The sequence below is a fragment of the Oncorhynchus masou genome, chromosome 18, assembly GCF_036934945.1.
Source record: "Oncorhynchus masou masou isolate Uvic2021 chromosome 18, UVic_Omas_1.1, whole genome shotgun sequence".
NCBI classification, from domain to species: Eukaryota; Metazoa; Chordata; class Actinopteri; order Salmoniformes; family Salmonidae; genus Oncorhynchus; species Oncorhynchus masou.
In genome coordinates, this window is record NC_088229.1 from 71,268,952 (window position 1) to 71,290,898 (window position 21,947).

At 43.8% G+C, this 21,947-nt stretch overlaps 1 protein-coding gene across 1 annotated transcript in view; it reads left to right on the forward strand.

Moving 5' to 3' along the window:
- The first annotated feature begins 7,680 nt into the window (after positions 1–7,680).
- The window catches only part of LOC135559423 (myosin phosphatase Rho-interacting protein-like), a 21,289-nt gene continuing 7,022 nt past the window's right edge, over positions 7,681–21,947 (forward strand). Inside the window, exons 1-3 of the mRNA XM_064993575.1 lie at positions 7,681–7,817; positions 7,975–8,163; positions 11,286–11,390. Of these exons, the coding sequence (XP_064849647.1) occupies positions 7,681–7,817; positions 7,975–8,163; positions 11,286–11,390 (431 nt within the window). The remainder of the gene's footprint in view (positions 7,818–7,974; positions 8,164–11,285; positions 11,391–21,947) is intronic.

Below are 21,947 nucleotides of genomic sequence, written 5' to 3' on the forward strand. Positions count from 1 at the left end.
ATAGGATCCTGTAGAATAGGACCCTGTAGAATAGGATCCTGTAGAATAGGACCCTGTGGAATAGGACCCTGTAGAGTAGGACCCTGTGGAATAGGACCCTGTGGAATAGGACCCTGTAGAGTAGGACCCTGTAGAATAGGATCCTGTAGAATAGGACCCTGTAGAATAGGACCCTGTAGAATAGGACCCTGTGGAATAGGACCCTGTAGAGTAGGACCCTGTAGAATAGGACCCTGTAGAGTAGGACCCTGTAGAGCACCACCCTGTGGAGTAGGACCCTGTGGAATAGGACCCTGTGGAATTGAACCCTGTAGAATAGGACCCTGTAGAGTACCACCCTGTGGAGTAGGACACTGTGGAATTGAACCCTGTGGAATAGGACCCTGTAGAATAGGACCCTGTAGAAGAGGACCCTGTAGAGTAGGACCCTATAGAGTAGGACCCTGTAGAGTTGGACCCTGTAGACTAGGACCCTGTAGAATAGGACCCTGTTTCATAAACTGAAATACAAGATCTCAGAGATGTTCCATATGCACAAATTTGCTTACATCCCTGTTAGTGAGCATTTATTCCATGCCAATTGGCTACCGAGTGGCTCAGCGGTCTACGGCAGTGCATCTCAGTTTATAGAGACGTCACTACAGACCTTGGTTCGATTCCAGGCTGTGAACAGTGCCCCATGGTGGCGGTGGGGTTATGGTATTGGCAGGCATAAGCTACAGACAACGAACACAAATGCATTTCATCAATGACAATCTGAATGCACAGAGATACCGTGACGAGATCCTGAGGCCCATTGTTGTGCCATTCATCCGCCACCATCACCTCATCTTTCAGCATGATAATGCACGGCCCAATGTCGCAAGGATCTGTACACACTTCCTGGAAGCTTAAAATGTCCCAGTTCTTCCATGGCCTCCATATTCACCAGACACCCATTGAGGCTGTTTGGGATGCTCTGGATTGACGTGAAATTGTTGCATGTTGCGTTTATACTTTTGTTCAGTATAGATGTAGTTACTTAATTTGAGCCAGTTTGCTACAGCAGGAAAATAAACCTACAGCAAGAGAACATTTGAATTATTATGTGGTTTTTAGTTAATGTAGTTTTTTGTAAGGTTTGATACATTTTTCATTAGGGCAAATCAAGTCTAAAATGTTTAAGTGGAAATTAGAAACTTTAGAAGCGTTTTTAAAAGTTTGCATTTCCTGCAACAAGAGGATGATCGAATTAAGGTATGGCATCTGTAAAGCACATTTTTCCTCTGGACTGTTTAATCATTGATAGACTGTTATATTAATTAGCTCCTTATTGAAGAATACTTCTAGTTTTCTATCCTATATTGGTTCATTATATTTCATGAATATAAAAGGATCCTTACTGTGTTGTTTCAAAGTCCGATAATTAGGCCCCACATAGGGAGATATGCATTAGTTCAATAATATTAACCATTAACCACATCCTCGTAGGGTTGAGGGTATAATACGATTGGGTAAAATGAGCTGACTGGACAGTTCAATGCCATTTTGTTGATTGCATGATGGACATGTTGGAGGACAAAAGGAAAGCCGGACAGGAGAGAGGGAGGGTAGAAGAGAGGGTGGGAGGGCAAAAGAGAGGGAGGGTAGAAGAGAGGGAGGGTAGAAGAGAGGATGGGAGGGGAAGAGGGAGGGCAGATGAGAGGGAGGGCAGAAGAGAGAGAGAAGGAGGGCAGAAAGAGAGAGAGAGAGAGAGAGAGAGAGGAGGGAGGGAGGGCAGGAGAGAGGAAGGGAAGAGAGAGAGGGAGGGAGAGAGATAAGAACACTAATTTGGGTCTGCAAGGTGTTTTAGCCCACGAAGGGAAACGAAACAAAAGCACAGTCAGAAAAACAACCTCTCTCATCAAGAGGCCGGGACACGTGTGTGCTCAACGTTATTCAGTGTTAACTGTTTTCCTATTTTTCTGTATGCCTGAAGTGACGTGGATCCAATGTCTTTTTACCAAAGGCCCTCTGCCAATCCCCCTGACCTACAATCCCTACAGGAAGATGCCGTACCAGTGAGACCAGCTAGAAGAACGATATGGAATAGATACTTGGGGGGTCCTGAAGGACCTGTGTAATCACTATAAGAGCCCGGCTCCACTGGCGACGCCTCAGAATGACAATGAGATGGAAACAGGACGGCCGCTGGCTTTGTGTGACAGAGAGAGATGGATGAAAAGGACAGCGGGAGAGAGAGAGAGATAGGGAGAGATCAAACCTCCTCATCACACCTGCTCACGACTGTTCCATCTTCTATCAGGACACTCCACCATATAACTGTTACAGGTGGTCTCTGCCTGTCTACTTTTGATTCTCTCTCCCTCCCCTCTCCTCCTCTCTCACTTTTACCTTCTCCCAACCTTCTGCAGCTCTGGCTGCCCTCCATCTCTCTGTCCCTCCCTCTACCTCCCTTTCCATCTCCCCTTCTCTCTCTGTCTCTCTCTCTCTCTCTCTCTCTCTCTCTACAAATCTCTCTCTCTCTGTCTCTCTCTCTCTACAAATCCCTATCTCTCTACAAATCTCTCTCTCTCTCTCTGTCTCTCTCTACAAATCTTTCTCTCTCTCTACTACAAATCTCTCTCTCTCTGTGTCTCTCTACAAATCTCTCTCTCCCTCTCTCTCTCTCTCTCTCTCTCTCTCTCTCGCTGTGTCTCTCTACAAATCTCTCTCCCTCTCTCTCTCTGTCTCTCTACAAATCGCTCTCTCTGTCTCTCTACAAATCTCTCTCTCTCTCTCTCAAATCTCTCTCTCTCTGTCTCTCTACAAATCTCTCTCTCCCTCTCTCTCTCTCTCTCTCTCTCTCTCTCTCTCTCTCTCTCTCTGTCTACAAATCTCTCTCTCTCTCTACAAATCTCTCTCTCTCTCTCTCTCTGTGTCTCTCTACAAATCTCTCTCCCTCTCTCTCTCTGTGTCTCTACAAATCTCTCTCTCTCTCTATCTCTGTCTCTTTCTCTCTCTCTCTCTCCCAGCATGTAGAGAGGTAATCTATTTCTGCTGTTTCAGGGAAACAGGAGGCCCTTTATGGTTGTTGCCATGGAGTCATCACTTACAGGTCGTCACGGGACCACAAGTGGCCTTAACACACAGAATCAGCACTAAACCACAATCGTGACCTGATTCTACAGACTACATCTAGTTGTCTTCACCATACTTGGTCAGTCTGAAACAGAGCAGTGGAGGATATACAGTAATTCAGGATATACAGTAAGAAGTGTTTTCCGGGGTGCTAAATTGACAACAACAAAAAAGAAAGCAAACTTTAACTTTAACTCACTAGAAAATATCTTTATCTATTTACAAGTTCCAAGCTGCAAGAGGTCAGAAGACAGATAATGTATAATCTGCTGCTGCTGACAATTCAAATGTAATATTCTGTTTGGGTGTAGATAGCCTATGAATAGTGCCACAGCATCACTGACCCAGATTTGTGTTCTCCTGTAGTTCCTGAGAGCTGCAGCCTGGTGATAAAATGTCCGCCCGGGGGGAGATGCTTTCTGCTGTCTGCTTCGGAGCATCAACCAACACCACCAATACATTATACACCGAGTGGACAAAACATTAGGAACACCTTCCTAAATACTAATTGAGTGTATGTAAACTTCTGACCCACTGGGAATGTGATGAAAGAAATAAAACCTGAAATTAATCATTCTCTCCACTATTATTCTGACATTTCATATTCTTAAAATAAAGTGGTGATCCTAACTGACCTAAGACAGGGAATTTTTACTGGAATTAAATGTCAGGAATTGTGAAAAACTGAGTATAAATGTATTTGGCTTTAGTGTATGTAAACTTCCGAATTCAACTGTATATACAACTCTCACTCATTAAAAACATGTTTTTTTATATTCTGCTCTTAACTTGATGATTTTAACTAGAAATTAGTGATAGTTGTTTATATGGGTGATCAATAAAATTCTTTCCCCAGTTGCTGGATCCAACGTAGAACCCCAAAAATGTGCGCCCAAAGCCATAGCTGTGCTTATCAATTTAATTCAAATTAAAGGGCTTTATTGGCATGTAAAATATAAGTTTACATTGCAAAAGCAAGTGAAATAAGCAACAAAAATGAATGGTAAACATTACACTCACAAAAGTCCCCCCCCCCCCCCAAAAAAATGAAAATATTTCAAATGTTATATTCTGTGCAAACAGTTAAGTACAAAAAGTAAAATAAATAAACATAAATATGGGTTGTATTTACAATGGGGTTTGTTCATCACTGGTTCCCTTTTCTTGTGGAAACAGGTCACAAATCTTGCTGCAGTGATGGCACACTATGGTATTTCACCCAGTAGACATGGGAGTTTATAAAAATTGGATTTGTTTTCTAATTCTTTGTGGGTCTGTGTAATCTGAAGGAAATATGTGTCTCTAATATGGTCATAAATTTGGCAGGAGGTTAAGAAGTGTTGCTCAGTTCCTACCTCATTTTGTGGGCAGTGTGCATATAGTCTGTCTTCTCTTGAGAGCCAGGTCTGCCTACCTTCTCAATAGCAAGGCTATGCTCACTGTATTCTGCCACTGTGTACTCTCTATTTAGGGACAAATAGCATTCTAGTATGCTCAGTTTTTTTGTTAATTCTTTCCAATGTGTCAAGTAATTCTCCTTTTTGTTTTCTCGTGATTTGATTGGGTCTAATTGTGTTGCTGTCCTGGGGCTCTGTTGGGTCCGTTTGTGTTTGTGAACAGAGCCCCAGGACGAGCTGCTTAGGGGACTCTTCTCCAGATCAATCTCTCTGTAGGTGATGGCTTTTTTATGGAAGGTATGGGAATCACTTTCTTTTAGGTGGTTGTAGAATTTATCGTCTCTTTTCTGGATTTTGAAAATTAGCGTGTATCGGCCTTATTCTGGTCAATTTTGTATTTGTCACATTTTGTGAATTCTCGGTTGGTGAGCGGACCCCAGACCTCACAACCATAAAGGGCAATGGGTTCTATAACTGATTCAAGTATTTTTAGCAAGATACTAATAAGTATGTCGAATTTTATGTTCCTTTCCAATGATCCTGCCGACCAAGGACGGGTCTGAGGAGATATTTGGCGTCGCACCAAGCTGGACCTCAAGCTAGCAGGATTTTCTTGACCGCAGCCCTCGATGAGGTTAGCCATTGTGGCTGGAACTGGGGATTGTCCTGGGTTTACAGATACCATGATAAAGACCAAATCCAGCGGGAGTACCGTTGAGGACAGTGCTGTCTCTCTATCACAGATGTAATCCAGCAGGAGTACCGTTGAGGACAGTGCTGTCTCTCTATCACAGATGTAATCCAGCAGGAGTACCGTTGAGGACAGTGCTGTCTCACTATCACAGATGTAATCCAGCAGGAGTACCGTTGAGGACAGTGCTTTCTCTCTATCACAGATGAAATCCAGCAGGAGTACCGTTGAGGACAGTGCTGTCTCTCTATCACAGATGAAATCCAGCAGGAGTACCGTTGAGGACAGTGCTGTCTCTCTATCACAGATGTAATCCAGCAGGAGTACCGTTGAGGACAGTGCTGTCTCTCTATCACAGATGAAATCCAGCAGGAGTACCGTTGAGGTCAGTGCTGTCTCTCTATCACAGATGAAATCCAGCAGGAGTACCGTTGAGGACAGTGCTTTCTCTCTATCACAGATGAAATCCAGCAGGAGTACCGTTGAGGACAGTGCTGTCTCTCTATCACAGATGAAATCCAGCAGGAGAACCGTTGAGGACAGTGCTGTCTCTCTATCACAGATGAAATCCAGCAGGAGTACCATTAAGGACAGTGCTGTCTCTTTATCACAGATGAAATCAAGCAGGAGGACCGTTGAGGACAGAGCTGTCTCTCTATCAAAGATGAAATCAGGCAGGAGTACCATTGAGGATAGTGCTGTCTCTCTATCACAGATGAAATCCAGCAGGAGTACCGTTGAGGACAGTGCTGTCTCTCTATCACAGATGAAATCCAGCAGGAGTACTGTTGAGGACAGTGCTGTCTCTCTATCACAGATGAAATCCAGCAGGAGTACCGTTGAGGACAGTGCTTTCTCTCTATCACAGATGAAATCCAGCAGGACTACCGTTGAAGACAGTGCTGTCTCTCTATCACAGATGAAATCCCACAGGAGTACCGTTGAGGGCAGTGCTGTCTCTCTTTCACAGATGAAATTCAGCAGGAGTACCGTTGAGGACAGTGCTGTCTCTCTATCACAGATGTAATCCCGCAGGAGTACCGTTGAGGGCAGTGCTGTCTATCACAGATGAAATCCAGCAGTAGTACTGTTGAGGACAGTGCTGTCTCTCTATCACAGATGAAATCCAGCAGGAGTACCGTTGAGGACAGTGCTGTCTCTCTATCACAGATGTAATCCAGCAGGAGTACCGTTCAGGACAGTGCTGTCTCTCTATCCCAGATGTAATCTAGCAGGATTACCGTTGAGGACAGTGCTGTCTCTCTTTCACAGATGAAATCCAGCAGGAGTACCGTTGAGGACAGTGCTGTCTCTCTATCACAGATGAAATCCCGCAGGAGTACCGTTGAGGGCAGTGCTGTCTATCACAGATGAAATCCCGCAGGAGTACCGTTGAGGGCAGTGCTGTCTCTCTATCACAGATGAAATCCCGCAGGAGTACCGTTGAGGGCAGTGCTGTCTCTCTATCACAGATGTAATCCAGCAGAAGTACCGTTGAGGACAGTGCTGTCTCTCTATCACAGATGAAATCCAGCAGGAGTACCGTTGAGGACAGTGCTGTCTCTCTATCACAGATGAAATCCAGCAGGAGAACCGTTGAGGACAGTGCTGACTCGCACATCACAGATGAAATCCAGCAGAAGTACCGTTGAGGACGGGGCTGTCTCTCTACCACAGATGTAATCTAGCATGATCACCGTTTAGGACAGTGCTGTCTCTCTATCACAGATGAAATCCAGCAGGAGTACCGTTAAGGACAGTGCTGTCTCTCTATCACAGATGAAATCCAGCAGGAGTACCGTTGAGGACAGTGCTGTCTCTCTATCACAGATGTAATCCAGCAGGAGTACCGTTGAGGACAGTGCTGTCTCTCTATCACAGATGTAATCCAGCAGGAGTACCATTGAGGACAGTGCTGTCTCTCTATCACAGATGAAATCCAGCAGGAGTACCGTTGAGGACAGTGCTTTCTCTCTATCACAGATTAAATCCAGCAGGAGTACCGTTGAGGACAGTGCTGTCTCTCTATCACAGATGAAATCCAGCAGGAGTACCGTTGAGGACAGTGCTGTCTCTCTATCACAGATGAAATCCAGCAGGAGTACCGTTGAGGACAGTGCTTTCTCTCTATCACAGATGTAATCCAGCAGGAGTACCGTTGAGGACAGTGCTGTCTCTCTATCACAGATGAAATCCAGCAGGAGTACTGTTGAGGACAGTGCTGTCTCTCTATCACAGATGAAATCCAGCAGGAGTACTTTTGAGGACAGTGCTGTCTCTCTATCACAGATGAAATCCAGCAGGAGTACCGTTGAGGACAGTGCTGTCTATCACAGATGAAATCCAGCCGGAGTACTGTTGAGGACAGTGCTGTCTATCACAGATGAAGTATCTTTTAAATGAACAAAAATAGTTCTAAAAGCAGTTGTTACAACAAGAAAATAAATCAAATGTTTTGTCTAAATATTAATGGATTCTACTAATAAAAGAAGAATGGACGACCTGACCAGAGAGTTCCAGGACCTGAAGATCAGTTTGCAGTTCTCCCAGGGTCAGCTCAATGAGTTTAAACAGGAGAACGGCACGATGACAGCAATCTGTAAGTCATTGAGAGAGGACATCAGTGCTGTGTATGAATCCATGATAACAATGACACAGAAATCAGATTATCTTGAGTAACAATCAAGGCGGAACAACATGGTTGTGGACGAAATTATAGAATCTCCACATGAGACCCGGATAGAGTCTTAGAACAAAGTGAAGGAAAGGATCTCTGAGATATTGAAGATGGACCACAGGAAGAGGTGGTCCAGGTGACAGTCCCAGGCTGATAGTGGTCAAGTCCCTGAGGTTCAAGGACAAGCTGGCTGTTCTGGAAAGAGCCAAGAACTTGAGTGGAACGTATATCTTCCTCAACGAGGACTATCCTGAATTTGTGCTCCAGAAGAGGAAAGAACTGATCCATGAAAGCTGCCAGTGCGCGTGGGGACATTGCTTGTCCACCATCCCTCCCCAAAGCCTGGAAGGGATGAGAGAGCCAAGCCAATGGGTTTGTAGCTTCAACCCCGCAGCACGCACACACACACACACACACATTTCAGGCTTCAAACATAAAGATATAAAACTGTATTTTTTTGTGAAGAATCAACAACAAGTGGGACACAATCATGAAGTGGAACAACATTTATTGGATATTTCAAACTTTTTTAACAAATCAAAAACTGAAAAATTTGGCGTGCAAAATTATTCAGCCCCTTTACTTTCAGTGCAGCAAACTCTCTCCAGAAGTTCAGTGATGATCTCTGAATGATCCAATGTTGACCTAAATGACTAATGATGATAAATACAATCCACCTGTGTGTAATCAAGTCTCCGTATAAATGCACCTGCACTGTGATAGTCTCAGAGGTCCGTTAAAAGCGCAAAGAGCATCATGAAGAACAAGGAACACACCAGGCAGGTCCGAGATACTGTTGTGAAGAAGTTTAAAGCCAGATTTGGATACAAAAAGATTTCCCAAGCTTTAAACATCCCAAGGAGCACTGTGCAAGCGATAATATTGAAATGGAAGGAGTATCAGACCACTGCAAATCTACCAAGACCTGGCCGTCCCTCTGAACTTTCAGCTCATACAAGGAGAAGACTGATCAGAGATGCAGCCAAGAGGCCCATGATCACTCTGGATGAACTGCAGAGATCTACAGCTGAGGTGGGAGACTCTGTCCATAGGACAACAATCAGTCGTATATTGCACAAATCTGGCCTTTATGGAAGAGTGGCAAGAAGAAAGCCATTTCTTAAAGATATCCATAAAAAGTGTCATTTAAAGTTTGCCACAAGCCACCTGGGAGACACACCAAACATGTGGAAGAAGGTGCTCTGGTCAGATGAAACCAAAAGTGAACTTTTTGGCAACAATGCAAAACGTTATGTTTGGCATAAAAGCAACACAGCTCATCAACCTGAACACACCATCCCCACTGTCAAACATGGTGGTGGCAGCATCATGGTTTGGGCCTGCTTTTCTTCAGCAGGGACAGGGAAGATGGTTAAAATTGATGGGAAGATGGATGGAGCCAAATACAGGACCATTCTGGAAGAAAACCTGATGGAGTCTGCAAAGGACCTGAGACTGGGACAGAGATTTGTCTTCCAACAAGACAATGATCCAAAACATAAAGCAAAATCTACAATGGAATGGTTCAAAAATAAACATATCCAGGTGTTAGAATGGCCAAGTCAAAGTCCAGACCTGAATCCAATCGAGAATCTGTGGAAAGAACTGAAAACTGCTGTTCACAAATGCTCTCCATCCAACCTCACTGAGCTCGAGTTGTTTTGCCAGGAGGAATGGGAAAAAATTTCAGTCTCTCGATGTGCAAAACTGATAGAGACATACCCCAAGCGACTTACAGCTGTAATCGCAACAAAAGGTGACGCTACAAAGTATTAACTTAAGGGGGCTGAATAATTTTGCACGCCCAATTTTTCAGTTTTTGATTTGTTAAAAAAGTTTGAAATATCCAATAAATGTCGTTCCACTTCATGATTGTGTCCCACTTGTTGTTGATTCTTCACAAAAAAATACAGTTTTATATCTTTATGTTTGAAGCCTGAAATGTGGCAAAAGGTCGCAAAGTTCAAGGGGGCCGAATACTTTCGCAAGGCACTGTATATTTGGTACAAAGCATTCCTTAAGTTCGAGACCTCAGCTGAATCTGGTAATGAATGGTGTGGGTCAAGTTGAGAAGACTAAATTACTTGGCGTTACTTTAGATTGTAAACTGTCATGGTCAAAACATATAGATTCAATGGTTGTAAATATGGGGAGAGGTCTGTCCGGAAGAAAGATGCTCTGCTTTTCTGACACCACACTCCAAAAATCAAGTTTTCCGTCCCCAAACCCAGAACAAATTCTAGAAAACTTCCTTCCATCTCATATTGGTCAAATAAAGAGCAAACCTGTATTGTGTGTTTTGTGTGGACCCCAGGAAGAATGGCTGCTGCTTTTGAAACAGCTAATGGGGATCCTAATAAAATACCAACTAGAAGGCCAAATTCTTGCCATGTCTCTCAGATCATTCCCAGCTTTGTGGAAGTTACCTGTGGCGCTGATGTTTAGGCCAAATTATGTAGAGTTGTTTTGTGTGCTCCAGGGCAACGGTTGCTGCTGTAGGCCCTCCTTGGTTATCATCTATATGCCCTCTCTCTGTGCATGGTATCTAGTATCTGTTATTGCCCCCTGGTCCAGTGTGTATCTGGGTCAGGTGAGTGAACCCAAGAGATACAGCGGATGGGGCGTAGTCATTAGGACTCTCTGATCAGCTAATGAGCTCCTTTTGAATTCTTCCTCAACCTCTCGTCTCCTCTCCTATCTTCTCCTCTCGCCTCCTCTCCTCTCTTCTCCTCTCCTCTCCTCTCCTCTCTTCTCTTCTCTTCTCTTCTCTTCTCTTCTCTTCTCCTCTCCTCTCCTATCTCCTCCCCTCCTCTCCTCTCCTCTCCTCTCTTCTCTTCTCTTCTCTTCTCCTCTCCTCTCCTATCTTCTCCTCTCCCCTCCTCTCCTCTCTTCTCCTCTCCTCTCCTCTCCTATCTTCTCCTCTCCCCTCCTCTCCTCTCCTCTCCTCTCCTATCCTCTCTTCTCCTCTCCTCTCCTCTCTTCTCTTCTCTTCTCTTATCCTCTCCTATCTTCTCCTCTCCTCTCTCCTCTCCTCTCCTCTCCTCTCGCTCTTCTTCTCTCCCCTCCTCTCTCCTCTTGCTCCTCTCATCTCCTCTTCTCTCTCCTCTCCTCTTCTCTCTCCTCTTCTCTCTCCACTCCTCTTTTCTCTCCCCTTCTTTCTACTACACGTTCCTCTTCTCTCTCCTCTTCTTTCTCATCTCCTCTTCTCTCTCCTCTCCTCTCTCCTCTCGATTCCTCTTCTCTTCCCACTCCTCTTCTCTCTCATCTCCTCTATCTCCTCTCGTCTCCTCTACCAGTATCATACATTACATTCATGATACATGCAGCAGTACCAAAAATATGGCTGCATGTTCACCTCATAGCTCCAGAGAACCAGGGTTGTGTCTCTCCCTGTGAGCGATGATAAATCTCCCCTTTGCAGCGTGGCCCATCAGGCCGAGGAGCGGAAAATTAAAGGTCCTAGACAATCACCCTGGCTCCCCGCTCTGCTAGTGATGGAGAGCACCCAGCACAGCCAAAAACTCAAGTACAGGCCATATAACACCATACACCCACACAGGGCTGCCACACCACAACACAAGCAATACACATATGGTTGAATCAACAGGTTTCCTTGATGTAGTGTTATCAGGAATGGTCTTTGGTGTTTTTCATTATTAGTTCAGCGTGTTAAAGAATTTGAGAGGAGCGTTGTTAAATTGTGTTGTGTTTATAGTGTCCGTTTTCACATCAAAGTGCACCACTTTCATTTCAAAGACATTATTTTGTGACTTAAAGAAGTATAATCGAGAGAATCAGGCCTATGTTCATAAATGACCAGCATGGTCAAATAATAATGATCTCAGTAGTTGCACAGGTAATACCGTTGCCTGTCAGGCCTCACCACAGGCAATATACAGTAACAAACACCAAACACCCACCACAGGCAATAGCTCTGCCTGTCAGGCCTCACCACAGGCAATATACAGTAACAAACACCAAACACCCACCACAGGCAATAGCGCTGCCTGTCAGGCCTCAGCACAGGCAATAGCGCTGCCTGTCAGGCCTCAGCACAGGCAATAGCGCTGCCTGTCAGGCCTCACCACAGGTAATACCCCTGCCTGTCAGGCCTCACCACAGGCAATACCCCCGCCTGTCAGGCCTCACCACAGGCAATATACAGTAACAAACACCAAACAGCCACAACAGGCAATAGTACTGGCAGCCAGGGAGCAAACGATAATGGATTGTACATTCCACAACACCAGCTAAACCCACACATATATCTCTGAGATCTGTCAAGTAGAGTTTTGTCCAACCAGGTCTAGGAGAGTGTCAGAGGGGTATAATATATATACAGTCAATACAACACACAGTCAATAGAACACACAGTCAATATAACACACAGTCAATAGAACACACAGTCAATAGAACACACAGTCACCAGAACACACAGTCAATATAACACACAGTCAATATAACACACAGTCACTATAACACACAGTCAATAGAACACACAGTCAAAAGAACACAGAGTCAATAGAACACACAGTCACTAGAATGCACAGTCACTAGAACACACAGTCACTAGAACACACAGTCACGAGAACACACAGTCAATATAACACACAGTCACTATAACGCACAGTCAATAGAACACACAGTCACTAGAACACACAGTCAATATAACACACAGTCAATAAAACACACAGTCATTAGAACACACAGTCACTAGAACACACAGTCAATATAACACACAGTCAAGATAACACACAGTCACTAGAACACACACTCAATATAACACACAGTCACCAGAACGCACAGTCAATATAACACACAGTCACTAGAACACACAGTCATTAGAACACACAGTCAATATAACACACAGTCACTAAAACACACAGTCACTAGAACACACAGTCAATATAACATACAGTCACTAGAACACACAGTCACTAGAGCACACATTAAATATAACACACAGTCAATATAACACACAGTCACTAGAACACACAGTCAAAAGAACACAGAGTCAATAGAACACACAGTCACTAGAACGCACAGTCACTAGAACGCACAGTCACTAGAACACACAGTCACAAGAACACACAGTCACCAGAACACACAGTCACTTGAACACACAGTCAATATAACACACAGTCAATATAACACACAGTCAATAGAACACTCAGCCAATATAATACACAGTCACTAGAACACACAGTCACTAGAACACACAGTCACGAGAACACACAGTCAGTAGAACACACAGTCAATATAACACACAGTCACTAGAACACACAGTCACTCGAACACACAGTCACTCGAACACACAGTCACTAGAGCACACAGTCACTAGAACACACAGTCAATAGAACACACAGTCAATATAACACACAGTCACCAGAACACACAGTCACTAGAACACACAGTCACTAAAACACACAGTCAATATAACACACAGTCAATAGAACACACGGTCAATAGAACACACAGTCAAATCATGTGTATGTGGCAAAACATAAAGTAAAACAATAAATGATGAGGAATAAGGTTTTGAAGGTGCTGTCCCATTTCTGAGAGATACAGTGCATTCGAAAAATATTCAGGCCCATTTTCCACATTTTGTTACATTACAGCCTTATTCTGAAATGGATACAATAGTTTTTTCCCTCAATCAATCTATACACAATACCCCATAATGACAAAGCAAAAATCTTATTCTTTTTTTTACAGTACATTTATGCTAATTTATACGATTTCAGACCCATTACGCAGTACTTTGTTGAGGCACCTTTGGGAAGTCTTCCTGAAGTCTTCTTGGTGACATCTGTATTTGGAGTGTTTCTCCCATTCTATTCTGCAGATCTTCTCAAGGTTGTCAGGTTGGATGGGGAGCGTCGCTACACAGCTATTTTCAGGTCTCTCCAGAGATGTTTGATCGATTTTATGTCTGGCCTCTGGCTGGTCCACTCAAGGACATTCAGAGACTTGTCCCGAAGCCACTCCTGCGTTGTCTTGGCTGTGTGCTTAGGATCGTTGTCCTGCCGGAAGATGAACCTTTGCCCCAGTGTGAGATCCTTAGAGCTCTGGAGCAGGTTTTCATCAAGGATCTCTCTGTACTTTGTTCCGTTCATCTTCCCCTCGATGCTAACTAGTCTCCCAGTTCCTGCCGTTGAAAAACATTCCCACAGCATAATACTGCCACAACCATGCTTCTCCATAGGGATGGTGCCAGGTTTCCTCCATACGTAAGTCTTGGCATTCAGGCCAAAGGGTTCAATCTTGGTTTCATCAGACCAGTGAATCTGTTTCTCATGGTCAGAGTCCATTAAGGTGCTTTTTGGCAAACTCCAAGCGGGCTGTCATGTGCATTTTACTGATGAGTGGCTTCTGTCTGGCCTCTCTTCCATAAAGGCCTGATTGGTGGAGTGCTGCAGAGATGGTTGTCCTTCTGGAAGGTTCTCCCATCTCCACAGAGGAACTCTGGAGCTCTGTCAGAGTGATCATCGGTTCTTGGTCATCTCCCTGATCAGGCCCTTCTCCCCAGATTGCTCAGTTTGGCTGGGCGGCCAGCTCTAGGAAGAGTCTTGGTGATTCCAGACTTCTTCCATTTATGAATGATGGAGGCCACTGTGTTCTTGGGGACCTTCAACGCTGCAGACATTTTTTGGTTCCCTTCCCCAGATCTTTGTCTCGACACAATCCTGTAATTCCTGCGACCTCATGGCTTGGTTTTTGCTCTGACATGCACAGTTAACTGTAGGACCTTATATAGACAGGTGTTTCCCTTTTCAAATCATATCCAAGTAATTGAATTTACCACAGGTGCACTCCAATCAAGTTGATCAATTGAAACAGGATGCACCTGAGCTCAATTTATAGTCTCAGAGCAAAGGTTCTGAATAGTTAGTCAGTTTTTTTTTTAAATAAATGTTCTACAATTTCTAAAAACCTGTTTTTTCTTTGTCATTATGGGGTATTGTGTGTAGATTGATTGAGGGAAAAAACTATTGTATCCATTTCAGAATAAGGCTGTAAAGCAACAAAATGTGGAAAAGGGGAAGGGGTCTGAATACTTTCCCAATGCACTGTATAAGAAAACGCCGGTGTTTATATAAATTATAAATTATAATTATTAGACCCATGTTTGGTGACGTTATTCGCGGCACATTTAACCTACCCCTTGCACCTTTTGCAATTTTTACAGCCAGGAACTGGGTTACCTTCAGATGACACCCGTGGAGCTTGTTTGCGTCGTACAGTCGAACAACCGACACCTTCGTATTCATGAGAGTATCTCGCTTCGATATTGGTGACATTTGACTATGTAGCACAAACGTTTCGGTCTGGACCAGTAGCGACCCATCCATGAGCTGTTTTGAGCCCCACCTGTTTTGGTAAAAAAAAAAAATAATTTAAAAGCATTTTTTGTTGTTGTTGCATGTTATTCTGGCGTTAATGTCACGTATCAGTTTGCAAACAATGTAAACAAAATGAATTGTTTAGTTAATAAAGCCTCCATACAGATATGGTCTCTTTTTTGTTTTCTTGAGTGAGGCAGCTCCAAAATGCAGGTGTTTCAGCCAAGCTCAGTGCTTTCTGTGGTGGTGGGACAGCCAGCGTAGAGGTTGGTAATGTACTCTAGTTGCGCCGTGATTGGCTCAGTGTTCTGTCGCTCACATTACGTCACCTCAAAATCTATAGTTAGAGCTAAACAATTCAAGCACCTTGGTTGCTGCCGTACAGTTACAACAGATGTGCTCATCCAAGAAGGCTCAAGGTCATTGGCCACAGATAAATGACGTCAAATTGTGTTTTTTCTACCATAGCTTTGATTGGACTGATCATGTCAACATCATACTTTCAAAATCTTAGCTAGCAAGCTAGCAGTCATCATCATGACTGAAGTCGACAATCTACTGGCAAATTCTTTTCAATCCTTGTCATATGAAGATAAATTATAAAGAGAAATTATCGATAAAACATATTGGTGCTCATCGGCTATTAGACATAAACATTACACAACAAGTTGGAAATTGCAAATTCAACAATGAGTGGTTTGGAAGGAAACTCTGGCCTCTGTCTAGAGCTCTGACCTGAAGATCCCTGACGTCATGTTCAAGCTGTTTTTTTTTCTGAATTCCCAGTTTTCGTGAAATCACCATAAATCCAGAGAATGCCAGACGTTGATGACAAAATTTGCCCACAAAGGACCGCCGCACCACCTTCCTGTCCAAGTGAGCACAGAACAACAAGGTGAGTCCAAAAATGTTTTGTATGCTGCTGCATAAATGATGTAATATGCCAGGGAGATATGTTTACTGTAGGTAAGAAAGTAATACTAAGTGTATGTTGTGTAGTAAGCAGTTACAGCAGTAGCCCACGTGCCTCACCCTTATAATTTGGTCCCTTTACCCTCTTCATTTAGCCTACTCGTTAACTTGTTGGTGCACATGTAGCCTATAGCATTAGAGAAATGTCATCATTGAATATTGTAAGAGCTTTCATTGTCTGCTTATATGCCCCTTTTATTTATCATACGGTTCTGACTTAGTGTACAAGCAGAACACTGTAAGAACGGCCCATGTTCTGAATTCTGTCGCTGTACATTTCAAAAGTGCTGAACAAATAGTTATATTGACTTTGTCAGTCCTAGCTCGTTCATTAATGTCTTCATCGAAAATTACGGATTGCCTCTTATCAGCTCATCATCACCTTATGCCATAGTTTGTACATCTTGTCAGTAGAAACCACATTTGTTTTAAGCAAGTCAGCCATTTCAGCTTGTTTTTTTTAAAGGCAGCAAATGAGGCTGAATGTTCTTTTTCCCTGCCAGACAAGGCTCCGCAGATAGCCAAGTGAGGCAGTGGTAAAAATTCATCTATGCTGCTGAATTGAAAGCTCTGTTGGGACAGCTTTATGTAGTCCTTAACAGTTTATGGGCACCGTTTGTCACCGTTATAGTGCAATTAATGTATTGTTTAGTGTTGTGTTGTTTAGGAGTTTTGCATCTGACATTTTTGGGGTGGGGAATTTGTCCCACTAAGATTTACATGCTAAAATCTTCACTGATCTGGACAGTCGGTTTTGTGAGAAGACCTCTACTACATGAGGACGTCTGTGACAGAGCCTTCAGAGGACTGCCGTAAAGCTAGTGGATGTCATAGAGCCAAACAAGTTCATGAGAGTCTCATCTTTCCATGGTGGCGACTTGTTAGTTTTGTCGCTCAAACAGTTTTGGGGTTTTACAGACAATTTCCTGGTGATTGTCTTGTCCGGATCCATGTAGATGCCCCGTGACGTCAGTGATCTTCAGGTCGGAAAGTCGGAGCTCTAGAAAGAGGCCAGAGTTCCGGACTTGGAAATCCGAGTTGCACGACCGTTCAAAATCATTTTTCCCAGTCGGAGCTCGTTTTTTTCAGAGTTCCTAGTTGTCTTGAACGCACTGAAGTCGGAAGTTGGAGATTTCCGAGTTCGAAGTTCCCCGTTGTTTTGAACACGGCAGAACATCAGCCTTTTGGCTGGGCAAGAAAATCAATGTGAAATATTCTTAAATGGATTTAGTTTTGTTTACTTGCACTGTCATGATCAAAAAGGTGCCCCTGTCCTACAGCCAGCCATCAAAGACTAAGTTTATCTTCTCTCCCCAGACCAACTTGTCCATCACCCTTCACTCAGGTTTCCCCTTCATTCTAGAATTACAGTGATTAGAAGCGACAGTCCCATTCAACACCAATAGAGATAAAGGCTAATTGAGAATGCATTGTCTCAATGAGATAGATGGATAGATGCCGTTATTGACTTGTCTAATCCAGGGTGACTTGGCTCAGTCATTACGTGTCTAAGAGCTGTGTGATGGGATGTTGGTGTCAGGGACGGAGCGGCGTGTCTTTCTGAAGGTTGAGACAGTAAGTGAGGTGACACAGTCTGTGACCTTGCTGAGGGATGTGAAGACGACGCACTGTGATTGGAGGTAATTAGAGTCCCTGCCAAGCGACGAAAGAGACACACACACACACACACACACACGCATGCACAAACACACACACGCTGTCAGGGAGTACATTTGAGCAACACAATTTGTGCTCCTCATTACCGTGGCTTTATCAAAGATATTAAGCCACACAAAAAAAATCATAACAAAGAAACCATTTTTATTGAACCTCAAGTTGCATTTTCCATGTTAGTAATTTAGCAGACACTCTTACCCAGAGCTACTTGCTACTTGTTTCAATGTCTTGCTCAAGGGTACATTGACAGATTTTTTCCTTTTGGTTACGGGCTCAATGCTCTAAACCACTAGCCTACCCCTGCAGCTCCAGTTGCCTTCCAAGATTGTCTGAATATATTTTGCAGATCCAGTTTGCTTCCTTGTAATATAAAGCTTCTCTGCCATAATGTGCTGACTGGTGCATTTCAGCCCCATTTTGAGTTCGAAACAGCCGGTATAGAGCTGTAGTTGTGCTGACGGACACCAGTTCCAGACACTGGGAACACTCCAATACTGCTGACTGGTAGAGTATAAAAGTCTATAAGATTGGCAAGGCGATATGTTCAACCATCTCAGCTATACAAAGGCGTGAAAGCATTCTTGACTGTCCTGATAGCTCACATCACTCAGTCGACTCGACGGGAAAGTACTTTTGAAGGCCTGGTGATTTAGTTGTTGGACACATCTAAATCTGTAATTAAGATAGTATCTTTTAAGTGGTATTTTCTATTTTTTACACCAAGCGTTTATTGCCAGCGCAGAACTTTAACTCCCAAAATCACAAGCCAAGGCAACAGTGGAGGAAATACAACAGTGGAGGAAATAACAACACCAGTAGGAAGAAACCAAACATCATTTCTGATTGATCTGCGTGCAATCATCCACCTATAACATCCTCTCCATCTACCACAGAGGTTAAATAGACTGGAGGAATGTCATCCTCTCCATCTACCACAGAGGTAAATAGACTGTAGGAATGTCATCCTCTCTATCTACCACAGAGGTAAATAGACTGTAGGAATGTCATCCTCTCCATCTACCACAGAGGTAAATAGACTGGAGGAATGTCATCCTCTCCATCTACCACAGAGGTAAATAGACTGGAGGAATGTCATCCTCTCCATCTACCACAGAGGTAAATAGACTGTAGGAATGTCATCCTCCCCATCTACCACAGAGGGAAATAGACTGGAGGAATGTCATCCTCTCTATCCACCACAGAGGTAAATAGACTGGAGGAATGTCATCCTCTCCATCCACCACAGAGGTAAATAGACTGTAGGAATGTCATCCTCTCCATCTACCACAGAGGTAAATAGACTGTAGGAATGTCATCCTCTCCATCTACCACAGAGGGAAATAGACTGGAGGAATGTCATCCTCTCCATCCATCACAGAGGTAAATAGACTGGAGGAATGTCATCCTCTCCATCTACCACAGAGGTAAATAGACTGTAGGTATGTCATCTCCTCCATCTACCACAGAGGTAAATAGACTGGAGGAATGTCATCCTCTCCATCTACCACAGAGGGAAATAGGAGGAATGTCATCCTCTCCATCTACCACAGAGGGAAATAGACTGGAGGAATGTCATCCTCTCTATCTACCACAGAGGGAAATAGACTGTAGGTATGTCATCTCCTCCATCTACCACAGAGGTACATAGACTGTAGGTATGTCATCTCCTCCATCTACCACAGAGGTAAATAGACTGGAGGAATGTCATCCTCTCCATCTACCACAGAGGTAAATAGACTGTAGGAATGTCATCCTCTCCATCTACCACAGAGGGAAATAGACTGGAGGAATGTCATCCTCTCCATCTACCACAGAGGGAAATAGACTGTAGGAATGTCATCCTCTCCATCTACCACAGAGGGAAATAGACTGGAGGAATGTCATCCTCTCCATCTACCACAGAGGTAAATAGACTGGAGGAATGTCATCCTCTCCATCTACCACAGAGGGAAATAGACTGGAGGAATGTCATCCTCCCCATCTATGTGCAACCAGTCAATATCCTTTGTAAATGTGTGTCATCCTCCCCATCACCACAGAGGTAATGTGGAAGAATGTCATCCTCTCCACATTCTATTTTGTCTGAGTCATGGATCAGAGATCAGAGACTGAGGGTTGATTGATGGAGTGTGTCAGAGAGAGAGGGAGAGAGAGAGAGAAACAAAGACAGAGAGATGTGGGGCGAGAGAGAGAGAGAGAGAGAGAGAGAGAGAGAGAGAGAGGAGAGAGAGAGAGAGAGAGAGAGAGAGAGAGAGAGAGAGAGAGAGAGACAGAGAGAGAGAGAGAGAGAGAGAGAGAGAGAGAGAGAGAGAGACAGAGAGAGTGAGAGAGAGAGAGAGAGAGAGAGAGAGAGAGAGAGAGAGAGAGAGAGAGAGAGAGAGAGAGAGAGAGAGAGAGAGAGAGAGAGAGAGAGAGAGAGAGAGAGAGAGACAGAGAGAGAGAGAGAGAGAGAGAGAGAGAGAGAGAGAGAGAGAGAGAGAGAGAGAGAGAGACAGAGAGACAGAGAGACAGAGAGAGAGAGAGAGAGAGAGAGAGAGAGAGAGAGAGAGAGAGAGAGAGAGAGAGAGAGAGAGAGAGAGAGAGAGAGAGAGAGAGAGAGAGAGAGAGAGAGAGAGAGAGAGAGAGAGAGAGAGAGAGAGAGAGAGAGAGAGAGAGAGAGTGAGAGAGAGATGCTTTTCAGAAAGACGAAGAAGAACAGCAGCATACTGTCTGCTCTGTACAGTGACACGGCAGCTTTTTAAATTACTGACTGAGCTCGTCTTTTCAGCTGTGAGATAAAAACTTTCACTTTGACATCTTCACGCTACCAAAACTTCAACATCTTTGAGACTGTTTACAATAAATAATAAGCGATAGATATGCATCAGTAATTCCAAACAAAACAGTCAGTAAAATATTAATTCTTTGTTTTGTTTACTTTGCACTCTTACCAGCCCTGTCCTAATGGCCTTATCGGCTGATAAACACCAAATGTTTTTGAGAAACACAAGCACACTATGAATCCAAGTGGCCCACTCTCAATACAACTATACCTTTAGTTGCAAATCCAATTAGGTTCAAGCCTGGGTTATTTTCATCAACTCCCAAGATGGGGACCAGCAGGCTGTATTTAATTGAATTAGCTGAACATGGAGAAGTGGTATAGGTTGATATAGTGCTCCCCTGGTTGCGGGGCCATACATCTGCCCGTAGGCCAGGGCCCACAGTGAATCGAGAGTAAGAGCTTATTGATCAGACTCTCTCTGAATGGCACCATGTACGATAATACCTCTGCGTCTCCACGATGACAACCAAACGGGACTGTTGTCGATCACGTTAAATTCATCTATTCGAGTTTAACAAGTCAGCCATTTGTAAAAGACACAAAGTTGCTATATCTATATTTCTCTGCATTGATTTAGTCATAAACTGTTAGACAGTACTTGTCATTATATTCAGAGTACCATTAACAAGGATTTCTTCAGGCTGACAACAAAGGCTTGGTCCAGTGTGTGGCCTAGAAGATATTCTTATGTTGTTCCCAGTTAAATCTGATGCATTTTCATTTACGGTCCTCATCACATTATCCTTATATACGTTATCCCTGTCACATTCGGCATTATCCCCTCAACATTATCCCTGTGTGACGTTCAGCAGCTGTAGCCTCGGAGGTGCAATCCTAGCATCCGGCACCACATGGCTTTGGGCTGATCTTATTTCTACAACACCCGGCTGAGATTTTACCTTCAAACTCTGTGGAGTGTCCTGGCATTGTGGTGACAGTCCTCTCTACTGTGTAATTGTGGAGTGTCCTGGCATTGTGGTGACAGTCCTCTCTACTGTGTAATTGTGGAGTGTCCTGGCATTGTGGTTACAGTCTGGTCTACTGTGTAATTGTGGAGTGTCCTGGCATCATGGTTACAGTCTTCTCTACTGTGTAATTGTGGAGTGTCCTGGCATTGTGTTGACAGTCCTCTCTACTGTGTAATTGTGGAGTGTCCTGGCATTGTGGTGACAGTCCTCTCTACTGTGTAATTGTGGAGTGTCCTGGCATTGTGGTTACAGTCCTCTCTACTGTGTAATTGTGGAGTGTCCTGGCATTGGCATTG